The following is a 22,098-nucleotide window of genomic DNA, read 5'->3' as shown; positions in this document are numbered from 1 at the left end:
TTAACCCTTTCGGGAACCATGTTCAATGGTTGGTTTCCTTCTGTACGATCTTGCAAATGTTAATCGCGATCCATAGATCGTTTAGACTTCTCGATATTGTCTATAGGTTGTCTCGTAATTAGACTGCGGATTTTATGCATTTATGACATTAACACTAAGCCTACCAGTGCTGGCCGAACACCGGTCTCAAATTTTTTGTCTTAAATTCATTAAATTTCTCTTGCATAAATGCAATCTTATTATTTTGCACAAAGCAATACATACTAGTCCCTTTTAATGCTCGGCAGGCTTAGCGTCAATTTGAAACAGCAGAAAGTTTTAAAACACGGAACAGTAGGGCCACCCAATTATTGTGCTTATATTAATTATGCTTATTTTTAAAGCATAATGAGTATTAAGAAAGAGATATTGAATTTTTTCATTAAAATCAGTTAATGTATATGTTATATAACTCTTTTTTAATATTCATCGTGCTTTAAAAATAAGTATAATTAATGCGGGCACGATTATAGGCACCCCCACAGTAATTATTAAGAAAGACATTCCTAAGTGACACCTCTGTATCTTGCAGTGATCCGCAGTCTACTTGTAACATTAAGAATGATGGATGAAAGTGTACAGACGTCGTCCCTGAAGGGTTAATATCATTGATCGTTTTATCCTTCGATCGAGCGCGCTCGAAAGTTCCTAGATCCGTTCCGCCGGTCGTCGCAGAGCTAATCGACGCGGAATTAGGTGCGTCAGCGATTGGAAGAAGCCCGGGTGTCCGTAATTTAGTTAAAACCTCGATTTAGCTTCCGTATCGCCTCGATCAGTGTACTAACAAAACAGAGAACACGCGCATTGCGACGGTACAGCGATCATTATGAATCTTTCGGGTACGGCGATCGATGAACGATGTCACATGACACGTCGAGAGAGTGACAACGATGATGCCAACTTGTGTTCGAACCAATCCAACCCCAGGCTTCAACTATTGTACCATTTTTGATAGCATCGTTCCCTGAGTCGTGTCGTGTTCTAAGCGCTTCAAGTGTGTATCACGATTAAATGGTTACTCATCGTTTTCGACTTCACGATACTCGGAGCTTTTAATCCCGAGTTATCAGACGTTGTTGGTTCGACGAAAATTCCGTTTCGAAATTTGTAAAACCAATTTGGTCACTTCCTTGCGCTGGTAACATTTGTCTGAACTCATTTCTGATCCAATTACAGTAGGGGCTACCAATTACTGTGCTTATATTAACTATACTTATTTTTAAAGAAGCATCACGAATATTAAGAAAGCTTTGAAAATAAGTATAATTAATATAGTCACAGCACACTCCACAGTAATTGTTAAGTACTCGTTTTTCGATTTCGAGTAGAAAATGTTGCTCTAAATACTACGTACAGAGCACAGAGACGAAGAAGACGTAGAAAGACGTAAAAGAAAATTCGTAATCCAGCGCAGAAATAAGAAACGACACGACCGATAGAATGGCTTAATAATTAAAAATACTCAAGACCGCAGAGTCCCGGCTCAAGAAGAGCCTAATCGTCGCAGACCGAGCAATCTGTTCACGGCCCCGGATTCACTGTGGCACGCTGTACCGTACACCCTCGGTTATACAATTTTTCTTGAGAGCCGCAAGACTGATAACTTAACGCAGGTACACACGGATTACTGTATATAGTATCGTTATAAGTTGTGGGATTGAGTTTCGTTGAAACTATCGTTCGGTCTTGAAACTGCGGCCCGTCTATGGGAAAAGAATGGGGCCCCGTGTCTTCCTCGTCTAGTTTTATTTATCGTTTATCGCTAGGCGATCGGTTTTACACGAAACTCTCTCTCCCTCTCTCTCTCTCTCTCTCTCTCTCTCCTCCGCGGCAACTACAGCGTTGAGTTTACTCGTGAAAGTACGTTTTTAGGCTTTGCAAGACCGTGCCCCCCTCCCCCCTTCACCCCTCCCGTTTTATTTGTTTTCTTCGATCCTGTGAACGATGTTTTCTAATTCGAATATTTTATCGGTAGTATTCTTAGGTAGAGAATGCTCTTTTTAATTCCTAGCGCTCGATGCCCGACATTAGCCTAAGTGCCGCGTGTTTATATTGTTACTATATCATATATTTTTTTTATCGATATCGATCGATTATCAATTGCTGTTACGTTATTATATTTTATTATTTCCTTCCTCTTTCTCTCTCTCTCTCTCTCTGTCTCTCGCTCTCGCTACCCCTCTCTATGTCCTTTCTTTTTAATTAATTATTAATCACGACTGCGGGTATTCATTGTTGTACAAAGCGGAACGCGTCTACATTTCTATCGGTCTAACGTAAGATGCTCATATACGTATACATACTCGGGTAATGAATTTGTAAATATACAAACATGTTATGAACAGACTAATTAGCAATAAAATATTTTTAGGTGGGATGTGTTAATATCGCGGTGTATCGTTTCATTTATCCTTCACCCCGCCTCGATCACTGATACCCGAACAATCAATTTATCATTGAATCGGGAACAGTGATACTGCCGTAATCGATCTCCCCAAGGTCAAATATTTTAAGCACCGATGCAACTTCGCGCAGTTTAAATAGATTGACATCGAGCGAAGTCAAGAATGTGAATGATTAGAAACAAAGTAAACAATTAAACGTTCGAGTGCGTGGCCACTGTTCAACGATGTCAGGCTAAAATTAAACGTGCACACATGCGGCTTTATCTTTCTAAAGGTTAAAAGCGAACGCTATCAATTTCGCGGAGAATACGTTTTAGCAAATGCGAGCGCAACGCTGTCGATGCTATTATCCAGTTCGGGCTATGCCCGGTGCAGCGATGATCAATGGAGAAAATTTGGAAATTAATTCAAGGTGGAATCCGACTGCATAATTTGGTTCCCCTGGCAGCCCGTTACCTGCGCGGTGTGTTACACCGGTGTCGGAACGGTTGCATCTCCCAGGCGCCAAAACTCGAACGACACCTCGGAAACACCTACTCATGATATGAATCACATAATTACAGAGACATTCGTATGTCGTATCTGCGGTTGTCCAATCGTGCGTCGCAATGTTTATTTTCCTCATTTCTTAACTAATTCGCACGTCACAAAATTATTTCAATGAATCATTGAGGGTTGTAGCTTCGGCGAAGTTATTGCGATCGAGTTCAACGAAAACAATCCTTGATCCTTGGACGCAGCATGGAGGATCGAAACCTATAATTTTACAGCAACTCCTACAACATAATTTTCCATAATTTACCTCTTGAATAAATAATACAGCTGGACTTGGCGGTCTTGTTTAAATACAGGAAAGGTTCTTCAAGTAAAAATATTAGAATTGCTATATTAACAGAGAAAAATTGATTAAAAAGTATAAAATGCAGCCAACAAAATTTAATATCTTCTTTTTAATATTAATTATGCTTACAAAAAGGGAGTAATTGGTGTCCGCGCAGTAATCGATTGTCTCATCCTATTTCCGTATTAAGAAATCAATTATTGCATGGTCCAATACGAACACGTTCAACGCCGAGCATTATTTTTTTGTCGGTATACCTGTGAAACCTGTTTGCCGAATGCAAACGAGAAACAGTAGGTTTTTCCCTGCATCCACGGTTTCCTCATTCCCCCTCTGAACGTGAATTCGCATCAAAAAGAATGGTGGGGAAAGTATGGTGGGGCATACAAAAGCTTAGAGGCGAAGATGACACGGAGCAGTGTCATTGCGGCAAAGAAAGATTACGGATATCGAATCGTAGTTTTCGAGGATGATGTTCGCGTTATCATCCTGGCCGGTAGTGCTTTCATCTCTGCTACTTTCAATCCTTGTAACGGTTTCTCCGACTCGAGGCCAGGAGTTCGAAGGTGAAACAATTTTTTCTATTCATGACGGATTTAGTTAGGTTTGTTAATTATTTGGGTAATTATTCCAATGAGTCACAGTGGTCCGAGGAAAATCCCTTGCACTCTTTAATTTTCCTCAGATCCTTTATTTTCTTTAATCATCAATTTTCATTCAATTTTCTTCAGTACTTTTATTTTTCTTTTTTAATTCGTCAGTTTTCCTTAATTTTTCTATCGTTATAAGAACCTTTATATTTTATCTGAACAATATTTTATGATCTGTCAAGTTATGTACTCTGCCATACAGATCGCGTTAATGATAAATTAAATTGACCTGTTGGGATCGGACATAAGACATTTCTTTGACCAGAACACATTTGGAACGTCCTTTGTATTAAAACAATACCGCAGGAAAAATTGAATTCAACGTTTCTGCGTTTGCTTCATAAATATCGGATAGCTCATGGAATTGTTTTCAAGTTATAGTATTGATATTGACTTGAATTGATTAGGAGCATTTTAAATGGATAGGCGATTTTTTAAACATGTAAATGATTGAATCAGTGGAAACTATAACGCTCCATCTATACGAAAGTGTCTGAACTACTCGCCGATTAGTAGCTTCTCGTTTTCCTCGTATGCAAATGTTAGGCCACACATGCGCTACAGTGGCGCCATCTACGGTGGCGAGTTCGCGAACTAATTTTCCCTATCTCTCCCGTGTGTAAGACAAGGACAGAGATAGTGTGCGACAAGGACAGAGAACGCGACGCTCGTGCCACCTCCTTTTTCTTAGCATTTCGAATCCCCTGATATGTATTAGGCGAACACGACGAGCAAGGAGGTATCCGAGGAGGTATTCAAGACGGAACTCTCTCTAATCCATCGAATCGATGGAAGATTCATTAATAACTCGTTATCCAGTAATTTTCTATAAACATTTGCAATCGGAAATTGTAAAACGGACCTTTAGCTACTTTCACATTGCATTTTCGATCGGATTTTGTGCGTCGTTAAAGTAATTATTAACAAGTTTGGAAAATCTTTGCGCAGAATAACTCCGAGAAATTTTGCGTATTCCGATAAATAAATTAATTACTAAATTGAAAGACTTAATTTATGAAGATTTATGATCGAAGAATCTAGAATGATCTCTTATCAACATTCCCAGAACAATTTTACGCATGTGTTGTGTTTAATTAATTAATCAGAGATTTGAGAAATTTCCCAACGTTTCGCAAGCACTGCAGCTAGCTTTATCAGGGGGTCAGAAGATCATCGTATCAGTGTGTCTTCTGACCCCCTGATGAAGCTAGCTGCAATGCTTGCGAAACGTTGGGAAATTTCTTTCTTTAGGACACGACTTACACCCGAAAGCCTCAACAGACAAAACTGTTTAATTAATTAGTTATTAACAATTCCAGAAGGGCCTGTTCCTATTTCTAATTTCCGTAACGTAAGACAAGGAGAGACAACAGTGCGACAAGGATAGAGAGAGAGTCAGTCCGTGCCACCTCCTTGAAAGTGGCCTCACTGGCTCCTGATACCTAATCCTATAACCTTCCATAAACTTTTGCGATCGAAGAATATAAAACAAACCTTTAGCAACTGTCCCAATACATTTTCGTCGTGATATTAAATAACAATAAACAATCTTCGGCACCCTGAGATGACCTGAAAGAATTGGGCAAGGGTTCAATCAATTTGTAATTTTTTGGCTTTACAAATTTCTTTAATGATTATTTACAATCATTACAGTAATTTATTAGATATTAACGATTTTTGGGCATTATACAACACTCAATTCAACATCAATTTGATCGGACAATTTCTCCTTTAGGTGAGCAGTGTGTCGTGAACAATGGACCAGGAACTTGCTTGAATCTTTTGCAATGTCCTGTGGTCTATGAGGAAATGCTTAAAGGAAATCCTCCGGGCGCGGTATGCGGGTACGTGGGTTTCCAACAATTAGTGTGCTGTCCATCAAGTACTAAACCTACCACAACGACGACCGAGAGAACAACATCGACAGGGAAACCTGCAGGTCCTGGACCACTCAGTGTCAATGACAGAGGAGCTGTAGCAAGAGCAAGTGAGCGACCTCAAATAATAGTAACTCTAAACGCTAAGGTGCAATGTTAAATTTTATCTAACTATATAATATATAAAATTCGTAGTTTAATTGTAATAATTGTGTTCAGAATGCGAAGAGTACTCGAGAGCCGTGTACCAGCTGGTGTATCCCCAAACGTTGGCAGTAAACCGACAACCTGTAAACGTCTCGGTTTGCGCAATCAAGTCGAGGAAGCTTATTGTCGGTGGCACAAAGGCCGGCCCTAAGGAATTCCCGCACATGGCAGCTGTGGGATACAACACTACTGACGGTGTTGTCTTCAGTTGCGGAGGCAGTCTAATATCCGAGAGATTCGTGCTGACCGCAGCACATTGTTTCTTCAGTGTAGATTGGTATGACCGGATGTTTACATCAGATCAGTTTTACGTAACTAAACGCGCCATCAATCATTTCTAAATACAACTCCACAACAGGGGATCAGCTGCATGGGTGCGGGTGGGCGACTTGAACCTCGAGAGCACCGACGACAAGGCGAAACCTCAGAATGTTAGGGTAATCCAGAGAATCAGGCACCCTAAGTACCAAAGACCCTCCCAGTACCACGACATCGGGCTTCTAAAATTAGAATCGGCTGTAACATTCGACGCGTGGGTGAGACCCATCTGTTTACCATATTCTCTACCGGACACTGGCAACGAGGATGTAGCGACAGCGACCGGTTGGGGCAAGGTCGACTGGGGTAGGTCCCGTGATTAATGAAACTTTGAAGATCATCTTCATCTCGCAGCTGTTTATCTTTTCGTTATCTTCCAGATGACGATGTCGGCTCCAAGGACATGCTGAAGGTCACTATCAAGTTGGTAGACCACGCACGATGCAACAGGAGCGTTCAGGACGACAGGATAGTACCGCGTGGCATCGTCGACGACTGGCAGATGTGTGCCGGCGAACCCGGAAAAGATACCTGCCACGTAATGCATTTTTCTGCGCTGAACGATATGATTTTTTTCCTTGGTAGACTATGCTCCGATTGAATCTGCTGCGGTCTTGGAACTCCTCAGTTTCAATCTAGAGACTAAGAAAATCGTTGTCAGCACAAACAGGTTTTCTAAACAAATTAAGAAGCTCGAGAAAATTGTTTCTGAAGTACTTATATAGATGACTTCACTCTTTGGGGTTGAATGTTGGAGACATCAGGCTCGCGTAGTCCCTAAAGTTACAAGCAAATAATTTAATTATTTAAATAACAGAAGACCTTTTCTTGTTCTAGTACTTGAGATTTTAAGAATACCTAGAAAAGTAGTGTTAGAGATTTGACTGTCCTTCTGTGTGCAGGGTGACAGCGGCGGGCCCCTGGTGATCCTGAATCAAGATTACAACTGCATGTACAGCCTCGTCGGCATAACAAGCTTTGGCGGATTTTGCGGCAGCGTCATTCCCGGAGTTTACACCCGCGTCTCCAACTACATACCCTGGATAGAAAAAACTGTTTGGCCGGATTCAGTGTGAGGCGACAATTAAAAAGAGATTCAAGCGACAACAATTATTTATAATACTCTGTTAAATAGTTTTTACCGAACCCCTTGCACTGGCTAGCCAGTGGCAAAATTGATTTGTCCATGCCTTCGCGCTATAGCATTGGCACAATAAAAAATTTTTTATTATTTTTACTACGCCGACATGTTATTTTAACTCGAATAGAGTGAACCCCTTGACCCCCGAGATAGTATGACTAGCAAATGAATGATGTAATTACAACTAACAATGAATATTTGTGCTAACATATTAACTTAAATATCAAAGACCTTTCTTTAAATAGTAATGCACTGAATGAATCGCCTTTATTACATTGTATTGTTATAGTTACCGTTGGGGTAGCTAACGCGTCAAGCACAGACGCCTACAATTTACACCTGTACATTTCCTGTTAGGCGATTTTCAGCAAAAATAAGGTAACACAGGAGCACCTATAAAAATTCGAATAAACCCACCCGAAATCCCGAGCATTGATCCTTGGACGCGCAAGCGCCGGCCGGCGGATTTCACCTAGTTTTCGTTACGTTACACACAGTTACACAGCTTGTGTGCAGTGTCGCCAGACAGGGGAAATTGAGGGGAATACAATCACCCTCTCTATGGCATAACCAGAGTAGTCACGTGACATTCTGGCATATGTACGACAGAGAAGAAACGCGTCACGTGACCGAGCCATGGTGGAAGCGTGGAGATGCTCGCTGTTCGGGGAATGGGGGGAATGGTGTCGTAGAAGAGGTAAGATAGAGTGGGAGACAAGTCTTGATCCGGTGGCATTGCTCGTGTGTTCGCCCGAAAGCGAACTATCGCCGCTCTATTTTCGTTTTCATACAGTACTACGGCAGCGATCCTAAGCGGGGTAAGAATTTCTGCCACGAACCCGCGAACGAACGTCATCCGCGCGTTCCAAGCAGCTTCCTTAACGAAACGGATCCTGCTACCAGGACACTCGAACACCCTGCACAATTTACAACATTATTTACTATTACACTCATCGCGAATTAAAGAAACTAACGGAAGATTGTTTACCATTTACTTCCGCAGGGCCGTGGAAACCCTCGACACAAATAATTAGACTGCGGATCTTCATGTAAAATAAAAATTGTCTTCATCAACTACAAGCTACTGGAACCAAATAAACATTTGTGTTTCTTCCTTTAATACTGTCAAGAGGACAGAAGCAATGGTGCTTTGCAATTCGTGTACTGTTTCTACTGTTTCAAATTGCTGCTACCTATTTTTGGTCATAAATGCATAAAATCCGCTGTCTACACATAATCGTTTAGCACCGTCGACCTCAAAGAATCGCCGACGGTCTACGGTAGAATTGTCTGAAAGACTTGTGTATAATTTTCTGTGTACATGCAGCACGGTCGTTCAATGTCCGCCCTCCTCGACGTATGTGGCAATGACACTGGCTCGATATCGAAGGCCGAGGACAACTTGTCGAACAGCGATGGACCTCTGATCAAGGGCTACATGCAGCAGAACAATTGCAACAGTGTCAGGGCGAGGTGAGGATCTCGTGCAGCTGAAAGTTACAGAAATCCTAAGGATTCCTCATCGCGTGCGGGCTAAAGTTCGCGACAATAGTTAATACCCTGGGGTTTCAGTTGCGAGAACGTGAACCGGACGATGACCGGATCTTCGCTCGGGATGTCCGCTTCCAATGAGAAGCCAACGAGGCGACGTTACTGCCTGTGGACATTGACCCTCGTCCTGGCGATAATCGGACTCTGTAATCTCTTCCTCAACATCACTGTGATAGCCGTTCTACGTATCAGTCAGGGAATGGAGGCAATGGAAGTGATACCTGACGAGAATCTCGTCAAGTTTTACGGGAAGACTGACTTGGACAGTGTCAGTTAACAGTTGGAGAAAGGCTACACGTCGACCTGTTGACAATTTTGTTAATGCAGAGTGGATTTAAAACGGGTCACCTAAATATTAGATCTTTAATATTTGATATTTAATACTTCTATCATCAATAGCGAAACATTCAGGTGACCTGATTAAATGCTCCACCCTGCATAAATGTACAGTTTTTCCTCCGGAGAACATTGCCAGCTGCTAGAGAAAGGTAGACGCAGATTCCTCTTCATTTGCATTGGTTCCTAACTTCTTTGAGTGTTGCCATGCTCCAGATTGAAAGAAATGTCCTGATTTCGGAATTAAAATTGCTTCGAGTGCAAAGGGTTAAATAAAATGAAATAAATAGAAATCATCACCAGGTCGACAGGTCGCAGCAAGCGAGAAACCATAAATAAATACGGTAACATTGTGCTGGTTTGCAGGTGTGTCTGCAGTCAGAGGTCTGCCAGGGCTACGGGGACGAGCCGATGGAGGTTTCCGGCGACGAGGGCGGTGTACAAATCAAGGTTCACGGTCGTCGAGCCCACGATGAGCCTAGTTCAAAAGTGGCAATCCTACCAGACGGCACCGCCTGGTCTCAGGTCGAGTCATTCGAGATCAAGGACCCTAGGACCGGCGCTATCTACTTCACCACCGACTTCCCTAACTTCAGTTTGCCGGCGGGCGTCGAGAAAATTGATGTGAAGATCGCGGAGACCCATAGAATTACGTCGCCGGTGAACGAGAGCCTAACGGTGAATTCTGACGAGCAGATTTCCATGCAAGGCGCCGAAGGAACGACCATGGAGAGCAAGGATATCGTTTGGAGCGCGGACACGGACATTTTCTTGAAGAGCGTCAACGGCAGCATCGTCCTGGACGCTGTCGATGGTATTTCTATCGATGTAGACAATATTCCAGTCGCGCCGTTGTTCTTGCAGAATCCTGGCCACGAACAGTACAAAGTCTGCATCTGCATGCCTCAAGGGAAGCTGTTCAAGGTGCCGGTTCGGCCCGGCGGCAGCAGCAGGTCCGTGAGCTGTGCTCGCGTCAGTAGAACTCCGGAGAACGATCCTTGCTCTCGATAGGATCGTGGAAAGGCTGTAACGATGTAACGTTTCGATTATTCGTCGTCTCCAGCACTGCCAACAAGCATGTGCATACTACGCTGCTTGATACTTTGTTACTCTTGGACAACGATGTGACGTTGAGAGATTAAAGGAAACCTTAATCAGTTACTGTACAGGGTGTAACAAAATTATATACCACGACTACCATAGCGGGATTCTATACCTCTGGAAAAAAAAATGGGTTCTTGATCCATTCTTTCTATTGCATCGTATAGTAGTCTTGAAATTTTTGGTCAGTCAATTTTTCTCAAAGGTGTAGAATCACCTGAAGAAGCCATGTCAATACATTTTGTTACACCCTGTACACGGACGGATTTGAGCAGTCGGGAAACACTCTGAGAGGCGTGTACTCTGTAAGAATTTTACGTACACGTAATTTGGGTTTTATTACAGAGATATACAGTCGATTAAAGACTGCCTCACACACAGGCCTCTGAACGTCACGTACAATACCACACACAATTACAATGAAGTCAACGCATCTGCACTAGTTAAGTTTACTGTTGATAGAAAGTTCGTGAATCAGTAAAATTCATACGCAATACTGAATACAATTATCTTTTGTATCGAATAAGAGGTTTATGAATAAATCGTCATTGTAGAAAATAGTGTTTGTGTCCTTGTCTTTATCGCGGCAAGGCTGTTCTAGAGGAATTGATACGGCTATGTTAAATTATAAGTTAAGCACTCTCTGTTATCATTTCCTCGTTGCTCTCGTCCATGTCTTCTTGCTGTTCTTGCTCTGTGGGAGGTTCGTACGCCTTGTCCAGGGGACTTGCAACTACGCCGCCTGCCCACACACTCATTTCCACGGCGAGTTTGTTGGTACCTTCGAGAAGGGGCCTGTAACCACCATGGGCCAGCACGCGGAATAGTGTTTGAGCCGTGAGACACACCAGATCTTGTTGCTCCAGAGTCATCGCCGTATGCACGCGAATGTTGCCGCCCTCGCATGGATCGGAGATGCCTAAATCAAATTGAATTAGAAATAATAATAGTCACCTTTATATCTCGATAAAATATAAAGACATCAAGAAAGTAATTATCACATTCCATGACTTATTTGACATAAAAGAACTTTTGTTTAAAACATTTTCCCATGCAACAAGTAGGTCATGAGTTAGTTTAGGTGGTACAGTTGAGTGACTCACCCAGTATACAATAAAAGCATCAAATCTATATTCTAATGATAAACATCGAGAAATCTCACCAGCGGAACCCGGCAGGAAGAGTCCAGAGGCGAGCAGCTGAAGTACTCTCTTGTACGCCTGATTTATTGGCAACGCTTGTCTGCTAGGATTATTCATGATCGCATTGTGCGCCAATAAATCCAGCATCCAAGGGGACAGTGGCTCCAGACCCTCGAATCTACTTCTCAAGTCTCTGAGCAGTCTGATTAGAACTTTGATAGTGGAATGGTGAGCGTTTTCTTCAAACCAACGGGAATGTCTTATTGCAGCTAGGTGGCCCTGGCATATCTTAACGTCTAAGTGCTGATCAGACTCCAATTTTCGTAGATTTTGATGCAATGTGGTAATCAACACGCGCACAGTCGCTTCGTTATTAGCAATGTCGAATCCGCGCTCTGTGGGAGTCAGTCTGAACATTTCCTTTGGATTAACAACCTTCAGGTCATTGTTGACCTTTGTACCAAGTGCCTCTACTGCTGTTTTGGTGGGCAATGTCTTCAGAATCACTACAATGTCAGCTACATTGTGACCCTTAATCATCGTTCCCTTCTTAAAGCTTCCTACTTGTCTTACTTCCTCTAGTTGCTATAAAAACAAATTAGCGGTTAATTTCGGATCTATTACGAATAATTAATGTAATTACAGGAAACCTACACAAGCTTCGAAGCTGCCCGGAGCAACAATCAAATTATCCAATACACTTTGTAGCTTAGTCACAAGATTTAAAATAGACGTTTGCTCCTTCGCTGTAGGATACATGTCTCCATTCTTCTTCAGAAGGGCCAGTACAAATTCATTCTCGTCCGGTGCAGGTTTTACCCTTGGAAAAGCAGCTTCGCACAGGGTATAGTCAAACGGAAGACGTGGCAGAAACTGCTTTCTTGGATATCCCATTCCACGTCCCATGCCTCCTCGTCCTCCCCTGATCATTCCACCACGACCGCCACGGACCATATTATATGTATCTGTAGAATCAAAGTTTTCGAAACTACTCAATCCTTAAACAGCCAAACGAAAACAACAACATAGTGAGTCAATGTTGGGTCATTTTTTACGCAAAGCAGACTGTATTATTTACTTTCTTTAAATTTATTCTGCTAATACAGAATATATAAAACGAAGGAAGGAATTTATTTAAAACATGTAACTGAGTGGATACATGCACGAACATCTGTCGCATAATAAAACACGGATCACTTGTGACGCGGAATCGGCTGGCAAGGGTTAATACATACATGCTTATACATCCGAATGTACCGGAAATTTTGAGACATTGACATAATAGTTAATTTTTTAAACAAGCATGTAACTTGTTTAAAGGCCGTTGAAATAAGCGATACGTAAATTAATAGCCTAAAAATAGTAATACGATATGAAATAATGGAGGCCTCACGCAGATTAACCACAACATCGTTCCGGCGGCATCATTCCGTTTTATAAAAATAATGACTAAAATTGAATCGTGTACGATAAAAACTTACCAGAATATTAAGCGTTTCAAAAGTGTCTCTTTGGTTTAGTTATACTACAGTTTTTTACTATAAATTCTTACCTTTTATGTGAAATAGTCACGACACTTCAAATAGCGGCATACAAGCAACACTCGGTTCAGTTTTCATGAAGTTTGCACAGGAAGATACGCCGATGACGCATGACAGAAGCAGAGAGGAAATAAGAGTGCTCACGCCCGGAATTTTAGTGTCTCCGATATAGTGCTGCCCCCTATTCTAATTTTTAGCCTGGATCAGAACCTGCATCATCTTTTTAGCCTGAACCAGAACCTGCATCATCTTTTTAGCCTGGACCAGAACCTGCATCATTAGCAGCGGATTCCAAATAATGCCAGAGTGGATGCTACTTCTATGTCTGAGAGGCGTATTGTCTGTTATTTATTATCAGCACTATGTTCACTTTATGTATGTCCGCTGATAGGCCAGTTCTGGCCTAATGCGTAATATATTTAAAAAAAACGGTTACTCGGTCGGTAACGTTTGGCTAACAGTTTGAGCGTTCCGCCGCTAGTGGCGCTATTTTCAGATTTTCAGGAGCAGATGATTCCTGCCTCTTATTGCACTACCCCTTATGGAAATATCGGCAAGAATCATTTGTTCTGTTCTTTAAGGGTTACTTTAAGGCTACTTCGTTAATTATTTATTTAAAATATACGGTGGTAACGATTATTACTGTAGTCGTATGATTTTTGGAAACCCAACGAATAATTTACCGCTTTTGCAAACAGTCCAATTACCCTTTTTTATGTTTTTTAGCAATCCAAATATATCAGACGCTTACCTTGCGGACACAGTGTTATACAGGAGTGTACACAAGTTTACACTGGATTGCGGTATTTGAAAGCTGGGATAAACAATAAATATACACGATTTTTTATGTAATTAAAATATTTAGTGCTTAACTATCTAATTTGGAAGTAACAAGAGCTTGAAAATGAGTAAAGCACATCCTCCTGAACTTAAAAAGTAAGACTATTAAATAATTTGTTTCGTAATGTTTCGTACCCACGCTCTTCGTAAATGTAATGCAGAAATATTCAATAATTCTGTTTTATTTTAGATACATGGATAAGAAATTATCACGTAAGTAAAGTGCATTTTAACAATAATTGGCAAAGCACGTTTGTCAAACAACGAGGATGATTGTGTTTATAGGTTATAAACATCGTTAGCATTTTATTTACAATTTTTGCAGTAAAATTAAATGGTGGACGACACGTTGTTGGTATTTTACGTGGTTTCGATCCATTCATGAATATGGTGATAGATGAAAGCATAGAAGAATGCAGAGATGGTACAAAAAACAATATTGGCATGGTGGTAAGTTACACTGTACAAAATGTAACAATCGTATGGTTTACAATAATGATTTAACGTATATTTTATTTCTTCAGGTAATACGTGGGAACAGCGTTATAATGTTAGAAGCTCTAGATAGAATATGAGATCGACGAACATGGAAATTATATAAAAATATAATTTGTATTCTTAAGAGACTAAGTAAAAGACTTTTTATATAATTCGAGTTAACACTTGATCCTCCTCTAAATAAGAACCTGTATAGTACGTCGCGATTCATGACGGAAAATAAAACTTGTTATTTTAAATAAATGCTGCGATATTAAATATTTGTTTATTACAAAAACTTTGTCTATAAATACATCAATGAACAACATCTGTCACGAGTTACACTTAGGACGCATTATACTTCGCTTAGTACTTCTGTGGTTACACTAATTGAAAAAATAATTTGTTTAGACATCCATAGTTGGAGAAATCTTCATGCGATCTACCAGTAAATAATGATGTTTAAGTCTTTAAAATCTATAAAATTACTAGATCGTAATATGACTGTTCAGCTTCATGAATGAAAAGTCGCATAAATGTTATTGTCGATTGAGAACCGGTAAAAACAATTAACGGAACAGATGTTACTCTCGCATTTAAGGAACATTAAAATTTAGAAGGCACGTGATATTTTATTTATTTCCTTTATCGAGGAACATATTCGGGTGACACGAAAATTACCTTGTATCTAAGCATTTTGTGATGTATCTATTCGCTCACTTTCCCTTTTCCTGATCAACGATCAGTAAAATCTGGGTATTGATTTTGAAGTTTAAAGCGCATTCTATAACATGATACAGGGTGATTCACCCTGACAAGACGTCCTTTCTTATTATTCTACATTGCACAACAACGATACAGCCTTCTGGTATATCCGATTGCAGTTCCCATATATCTTTTCCGATAATAAAGTACCGTGTGTTCAATGTTGTTTCACGAAGTTGAACGTTTCTAAGAATAGATTTCACGGACAAGTAGTGTCCATATCATAGCATTATACATATAGCAATACATTTTCATTGTAAAAAGTGAAACGAAGGCCGATGCCTTCTAAGACAACAAAAACTTCACTTTCAAACAATTCTACTGAAAGCTCTTGACCTTATAAGTAAGGTGAAATTGCACAAAGTTCTTTTCGATAAATTTTACGCTTTTTCCGTGTCGAGAAAGTATGTGATCTTGAAAAAGTACTCAAAGTATCTCTAAACTTAAATCTACGTAAATGAATGAATGAATGAATGAGTGAGTGAATACTTTTTAAATAACTATTTAACTAAATGTAAAAGGAACACAATGCAACTCGTATGCGTCCGTGCATAAGAAATGGCGTCTAACTCTCTCTTTCCATTCTAAAAATACTTTTTACCAGAATAAGATGAAAAGATTCATTATTTCTCATCGAAGTTACCGGGACTGTGCGTGTTCAGATATGTGTGATTATATCTTCCTTTGCTTGCACAGTTGCAATAGTGGCAAATTTTTACGTGAAATGACAAAACTGTTACAGTGGAAAGATGGTCACGTATCACAGTTCGAAAATTCTTTTACTTACTCTTACGTATAATTACTCGTTTGATCTTTAGCAGTGTTCTTTTTTTCGAGTGTGTTGCTTTCTTGAAAAATATAATTTGTTAAATCATCATCCGAACAATGTACTCACTGTCTCTATGTACACAGTACGATTGAAAAATTAAAAGAAAAAAGGAACAGCCGAGTATATTTATTTTAAAATGTCTTTTTCCGTACGGGATCTGCTACGTAACATGAAATTACGATCTAAACGTTTGGTTAGGTGGAGAACCTCGAACGAAATTCAACCGTGAAAAAGTAACAATCGGTTAATCGTAGTGCTTATGCATATTCTGCCAACAATCTCTTACTCGAGGCTCATAACAAGTATACTTTCAATCTGAATAATTATTTTCCCTCTTTCTTCAACGAACGGATACATTGGAATGTTTTATGTCTCATCATTCTTGTCCTCCTCCTCCTCCTCCTCCACATTATCATCGTCATTATCGTCGTCATTATCCAATTCTATTTTGATATTGTCAACAATAATCTCATCATAATTAGAATCGTGTCCGTTCATTTTACCTTCGTTCTCTTTCTTCGCCTCTGCTTGCAAGCTGTTCGTACCAATTTCTGTAACGCCCTCCGCATCGGAAGTCTCGACGGATACGTTGCCATTTTCAATGCCAGCATCTATTTTATTTACAATTTTCTCAGTCCGATTGTGCACTGTCGCGAAATGTTTGACCAACTCTTCCTGCCTCACTTCAGCGTGACACAGGGCGCACGCTACCTTGCCGTGTGTCAGTTGCCTGTGGGACTTCAAGTCCTTCATGCTCGCGCATCTCGTGGAGCAATCCAAGCACTGGAAGGACTGTAGCATCATATCGTTCCTCTTCAGGAAAGACTGATCCTCGGGCGACTTCACCTTCTTATGATTGAGTACCCTGTGCGTCCTTAGCTCGACGTTATCGGCGAACGACTCTTTGCATATCTTGCAAGAGTACCGCGCCACGCCGGTGTGCTTTGCGACGTGTATCTTGAAGTACCAATCGGTGCTGAAACGTTTAAGGCAATACTCGCATTTGAATTCTTTCTTTTTAAGTCTGCGTTTCTTCCGCGGACTCTTTTTCCGCTTCTTGTGCGGGCTATAGTCACGCGGAATCTCGATCTTCGATATCGTCCGCGGGATCAGTCTCGGTTTTGGTACCACTGTCGATTGCTGGACAGCCGACGGCTGTGTTACCACCAACGGTTGTGGTACCACCGTCAGCTTTGGTACCATCGATGACTGTGACACCACCGGCGGCTGTGATACCACCGACGTTTGAATCTGCAGCGGTTTCGTCAGAGTCAACGGTACCGTTGTCTGCTGAATTGGCTGCTGATTTGTGACGGTCAAGCTCATCGCTCCCAGTTGCATGGCCTGTGGGTTCCCCAAGGACAACGGTATAGGTATAGAAGGGTCCGCCATGATGCAATACTTGGGTACACCCTGCGTCTGATGCAACAGCGACGGCTGCGTTATCAAATTAGTTATAGGCACGACGCGGATCGGTGTGAGCACCGGTTTCGACTGGATCGGTGTGCTCATAACGTGAGATTGCGTGAACAGTATGTCGTTCAACGTGAGCGGCTGCGAACCATGCTGCGTTGCGAATGTAACGTACTGATTATGAGCTAAAGGAACAGAATTGGTTGTCGTGATAAACGATGAGTTCATAGTGTCGGGCATGGTTACCTGTATCGGATTAGTCATGCCGTTTTTGTTCGAACACTGCGATTTACCAAGAACCAGATTTTGCGGTGATAACACCAACGGTAGGTTGGGTAAAAGTCTTCCAAAAATGCTATTTAGAGTGTTCATTTGCGACTGCGGTTGTGGCTGTGGCTGTGGCTGTGGCTGTGGCTGTGGCTGCTGTAGAGGAATTGATTTCGGGATAATGATCAGCTCCTCGTTCTTCTTCAAGGTCTGCATCACCGCGACTGGGTCCGTGTAATCTTTCCTACTCAGCTTGGAAGCCTCCATCATCTGAATCTCTCTTTCCCGCATTCGTATTTTCAATATTTCAGTGCCATTCGACTCATTATGCCTGTAATCGTTCTTTCTCGTGCAGTTCTTATGGTGTATGCGACATCTTCGCGTTTGTAACTCCGTGCCGCAAATGTCACACGCTTTCGACCGGTTGCACCTGTATAGTCTCACAACTGCTCTACGGCAGCGATCATGATCGATGCTTAAAGCATCGCATTTCTCGTTCTTACAGTGCTTCGCCACTGGCGCAGTTATCTCATCCTCTTCTATGTTAGTAGATATCAAAGGCGACGATCCATCTCTATCCACGTACTGTTGCACAGCCACGTCGCACACTATGTTCTCGCATGGTTCGTAGTGTCCGCAAGGCTTCCTCTCCGATTTAATAGGCACTAGAATAATCTCCGATTTACCCTTCTTCTTAGAAGGTAGAAGATTCTCATCTTCCTCGTTCCCTTCTTCATCAGGTAGAATCGTTGTGTTCGATTTGGTCTTCGATTCCTTTAAATTTAACTGAGTGTTGCTCATCCTATTGGTAACCTTGTTGTGGGAAACTGGAGTAACTTTCAGAGGGATCGCTTTAAAAATGATATTTGGTTGGTTCAGTAGTCTTTTCACTGGCTCCGACTTCAATACCTGCAATCGATTCGTGTTAGAACAAACTGAAGCTTTCTTCAAAGGTCTGTTAAGAAGTTGTGGCAAAAATATGGAGCACTGGGGAAACAGTAATGGACACTGCGACGCAGTGAACCGTACGGAACAACGAATTTTGCTCTCATAAGTCTATCATGGGATTATTAGTAACTTGTAGGAGTGCAAACACTGTTATCGACTATCTTTGATAATTGCTCTGTCTCCACATTGCGTCGCAGCAGCTACAGATCCATTACTGCTCAAAAATTCCCTTATTCCACAAGTTTTTACTGCAATTTTGACTACGATACTCTGTACATTGCAAATGTCAAACTCACGTCGGACAGGGGGGTCGTCGCAGTAAAATCGGTGGGACACATGGCAGACGTGTTCATCGGTTTCGAGGCAAGATTCGGCAGCGTCGTTTGTGCCATTTTCGCAGCACGAAAACAGAAATCTGTTTACAGCCTGCAACATCGAAGTAAACCTTCACGATCGTGCAACGGTTCGCCGACACTGTCGCAAAGTAACGCGACGTCTTTGCACGATTTACTTGAAAAACAGCTACGCAAAGCACCTTGCGCAAACCGTTACGAGCCGATAAAAATTCCGACGATTTCGGGAGACATCGCTGAAAGCCATTCCCCGCTTATGAGAGAATTGTTAGGTTATTGGTTCTCTGACAAGCCAACGTCCGTGCATTGTCTAACGTCCGAAGGCTTGCGGATCATTTTGTCAACGAAAACGCTCGCAGGTCCCTCGTGATATTGTCACCGACGAGGATCGATAAGTTTATTAATTTGACTGACACTTACTGACTCGTAAATTTATGTTCGCCGTGAACCGAGATCCATCGTCGCGACGCATAGGTACTTCGTGATACATTAACGGGTCTCGCCGATACGGGCTGTCTCCTACATATTTAAGGAAAACATTGCTGATTGATAGGAACGTACATTTCCAATCGGAGGAAGTGCGTTTTTCACTTCTCTGAGACGATACTGTTTACAGTGCTATAATGCGGAAACGTATCAGCGAATTCATTCTTTATAGACGTGCGGACAGTCTGGCGAACGAATCTCATTGGCGGGAAATTGTGGTAAGGGAAGGTTTCTCCCACTTGGCCAACTCTTCGATTAGCTTCTTTGATATTTATATTCGTCATCTTTTTAGGGGCGACAGGCTCGCTTTTCGATCGGTATATAGAATTTTTAATAAATAAGCAATTCGTTACAGAAGAGGGCAATTTTTCAATAGAATTTCGGTCTCGAATCATCGATTATCAGCTGCAATTCACGATTCAGTTTTCAATTTAACCGACGTGTAATCACAGTCAATTGAAATGGGTATTTAATCATCGGCTGGATCGATGAGTTATTGAATCATCAATTGTTTCATAGCTGTTGCAATTGTTTTCATTGTAAAATGATTTTGTTAGCGACCTCTAGGTCGTTTCGCATAGTTCCCGAATAAAAACGAGGTAGATGGAAAAACATAATTCTGCAATATTTATTAAGCACTTTTCCCCTTCTATAATTGACAGAGCAATTTTTCTTTTCAAATGAAAAATTATCATTGATTTATGCTCAACTCTGTCTGGACTGTCTTTCGCGATATTGTTAGGAAGGAGAGCGACACTGTGATGTTTGTAATGTATACAAAATATATTAAATGAATAGTGGCAAAGATTTCTACAAAAGATTTCGGTTATAAGATTATCGTTGACGTCTTCATTGATTAATGCGTTTCCATCTGCATCCTGGGACGGCTGCTTCTCCACCTATCCAGTGTCGCCAGATGAGGGGAGGGAGCACGAATCGAGGGGAAAAAGTTACCCCCTCTCTGCCGGTACCAGAGTATGTCACGTGACCGAGTCGTGGGGAATAGCGCAGTAGAAGGGGAAATTAGAGTGGGGGGAACGAGTCTTGATCTGGCGACACTGCGACCTACCTTCCAACGTAACTGGCTAGAATGATTCAGACGATCGCATGCGTGGAATAAAGAATTTATTGTAACGTTACCATAGACTGGAAAATGTACAAGTTTTAACACAACGTTTACGATTTAAGTAGCCTACATCTTGGCCATTCGAACGCGCGGAAAACGCGGTTCGTCTTTGGTACCGAACATAACTGCAATATAATGGAATGATGTTGTTTGTCTGTTGACTGTTTGCGGTAGGCAGCAATGTTGACGGGCAACTAAACGCTTATACGTATATCCGATTCGTTTATTTCTCGTTGACCCGTTCCTTCCGAATTTCGGTCAGACTTCACAAACAAATAGTATTCATCCCCGATCGTTGTTTCAACTATTTTATTCCCCGGTCGAGAGGTCAATCGATTGGAAAGATCAATTTCGAAAAAAAAAGAAACCTGGCCAAGGCTCTGCCCGAAAAATTCTCTGATTGTCTTGGCAGCGGAACAAGAAGCGAGCGCAAAAAAATGACACGCGGACGTCGTTTTTTTTGTTTCTCTTTTGTTTTGCACATTGTTAAAAAGCTTTATTGAACCCGAAGTCGCGCGGCTACTCAGAAGAATTTTTTCAACGCGTCCGAGACGTACTGTACATAGGAACTGTGATAAATAAAAAAAGCGAACAATCGTATACAGGTGGATCGTGGATCGCGAGAGATCGCTCTGCTCGAACCGGCGAATGCACAAATCAGGTCGCAACCGTTCAATAAAACCTTTTCCTCTCTTTCATTTTTTTCTTCTCTTTTTTGGTCTGTCGCGTGTTTTCCTTCTTGTCTCTTCTTTCTTCTTTTTTTTTGTTTCTTCTCTCTCGGCTTTTCTCATATTTTTGTTTTTTTTTTCTTCTCTTTTTTGGTACAGGCGAGTCTCACGCGCTTAACAACAAATCGAACTTGACACCGTTAAAAAGCTAAATGCTGAGAAAAGTCGCATCTCGCACGCGCTCCGTGAAAGGAGTTTACCGCGAAAGTGAACTTTTGTGAGCACGAAGGTACGTTGTATAAAATACGACTTACGTCTATGTTACAGTATGCACATATTTACAAGGTTGCTCAGTCAAATAAATATATCTCCTCAAATGTTCGTGTGTTTCTTTTGTAGTCTTTCCGTTTCTGTCGAATCCGATGGCGCTGTCTTTGGAGTTCGTCGGAACTTGCAGCAGATCTTGCGACACCTAAAATAAATGCATTAATTGTCGTGGGACAAACAAACGGGACGCCGACCGCAGTTTTATTAGGCACTCTGTCCTGTTCTTTCTTTCCGAGTCGTTTTATGTATTGCATCGTCGAACCTCCGAACTCAATGGAACTCGAGAACCAAAAGAGATTTCTCACAGGTTGTTGAAGAACTGATGTCTTGTTCTCGGAGGCTGGAGGAATTTAACTCTTAGATATGATATGACTCTATGATATAATCCGCTCTTGAAAACTCTATCTTTATAAAACGATAAATTTTGGTCGAGCGTCTCTAATCTGCTAT

At 41.4% G+C, this 22,098-nt stretch overlaps 6 protein-coding genes and 1 long non-coding RNA gene across 10 annotated transcripts in view; 4 read left to right on the top strand and 3 right to left on the bottom strand.

The window, feature by feature from the left end:
- Window positions 1-22,098, top strand: part of Gbs-70e (Glycogen binding subunit 70E) — a 128,653-nt gene that overhangs the window by 32,253 nt on the left and 74,302 nt on the right. The window lies entirely within an intron of this gene.
- Window positions 3,689-7,574, top strand: LOC143358125 (venom protease-like). The gene is made up of 6 exons (XM_076795038.1): window positions 3,689-3,851; window positions 5,671-5,922; window positions 6,032-6,296; window positions 6,378-6,643; window positions 6,718-6,875; window positions 7,240-7,574. Exons 1-6 carry the CDS (start codon window positions 3,755-3,757, stop codon window positions 7,411-7,413), a joined length of 1,212 nt encoding a protein of 403 aa, XP_076651153.1. The 5' UTR covers window positions 3,689-3,754; the 3' UTR covers window positions 7,414-7,574.
- On the bottom strand, window positions 6,891-7,240 carry LOC143358138 (uncharacterized). The gene is made up of 3 exons (XR_013082928.1): window positions 7,196-7,240; window positions 7,055-7,114; window positions 6,891-6,979 (listed from the first exon to the last, which is right to left on the bottom strand). It is a non-coding gene; the product is annotated as an uncharacterized LOC143358138 (long non-coding RNA).
- Window positions 7,715-10,595, top strand: Scgbeta (sarcoglycan beta). 2 transcript variants are annotated; one of them, XM_076795042.1, is made up of 4 exons: window positions 7,715-8,175; window positions 8,806-8,951; window positions 9,051-9,297; window positions 9,732-10,595. In XM_076795042.1, exons 1-4 carry the CDS (start codon window positions 8,077-8,079, stop codon window positions 10,374-10,376), a joined length of 1,137 nt encoding a protein of 378 aa, XP_076651157.1. In that variant the 5' UTR covers window positions 7,715-8,076; the 3' UTR covers window positions 10,377-10,595. The 2 variants fall into 2 exon arrangements, with proteins under 2 accessions (XP_076651157.1, XP_076651159.1); XM_076795044.1 differs by having other exon boundaries at window positions 7,715-8,296.
- LOC143358128 (interleukin enhancer-binding factor 2 homolog) lies at window positions 10,779-13,293 on the bottom strand. 2 transcript variants are annotated; one of them, XM_076795040.1, is made up of 4 exons: window positions 13,090-13,293; window positions 12,263-12,573; window positions 11,629-12,193; window positions 10,779-11,385 (listed from the first exon to the last, which is right to left on the bottom strand). In XM_076795040.1, the coding sequence occupies exons 2-4, from the start codon at window positions 12,560-12,562 to the stop codon at window positions 11,099-11,101; spliced, it is 1,152 nt and encodes a 383-aa protein (XP_076651155.1). In that variant the 5' UTR covers window positions 12,563-12,573; window positions 13,090-13,293; the 3' UTR covers window positions 10,779-11,098. The 2 variants fall into 2 exon arrangements, with proteins under 2 accessions (XP_076651155.1, XP_076651156.1); XM_076795041.1 differs by having other exon boundaries at window positions 13,161-13,260.
- Window positions 13,758-14,639, top strand: Snrpg (small nuclear ribonucleoprotein G). Its single transcript, XM_076795054.1, has 4 exons — window positions 13,758-14,085; window positions 14,180-14,202; window positions 14,315-14,439; window positions 14,514-14,639. The coding sequence occupies exons 1-4, from the start codon at window positions 14,054-14,056 to the stop codon at window positions 14,562-14,564; spliced, it is 231 nt and encodes a 76-aa protein (XP_076651169.1). The 5' UTR covers window positions 13,758-14,053; the 3' UTR covers window positions 14,565-14,639.
- On the bottom strand, window positions 14,784-19,811 carry LOC143358118 (uncharacterized). Of its 2 annotated transcripts, none has more exons than XM_076795024.1 (3): window positions 19,224-19,811; window positions 18,985-19,114; window positions 14,784-18,649 (listed from the first exon to the last, which is right to left on the bottom strand). In XM_076795024.1, exons 2-3 carry the CDS (start codon window positions 19,078-19,080, stop codon window positions 16,427-16,429), a joined length of 2,319 nt encoding a protein of 772 aa, XP_076651139.1. In that variant the 5' UTR covers window positions 19,081-19,114; window positions 19,224-19,811; the 3' UTR covers window positions 14,784-16,426. The 2 variants fall into 2 exon arrangements, with proteins under 2 accessions (XP_076651139.1, XP_076651140.1); XM_076795025.1 differs by having other exon boundaries at window positions 19,462-19,811.

The sequence above is a fragment of the Halictus rubicundus genome, chromosome 10 (genome assembly GCF_050948215.1).
Source record: "Halictus rubicundus isolate RS-2024b chromosome 10, iyHalRubi1_principal, whole genome shotgun sequence".
In the NCBI taxonomy this organism is placed as follows: Eukaryota; Metazoa; Arthropoda; class Insecta; order Hymenoptera; family Halictidae; genus Halictus; species Halictus rubicundus.
Note: the sequence above shows the minus strand (reverse complement) of the source record. Positions and strands in the feature narration are given on the sequence as shown.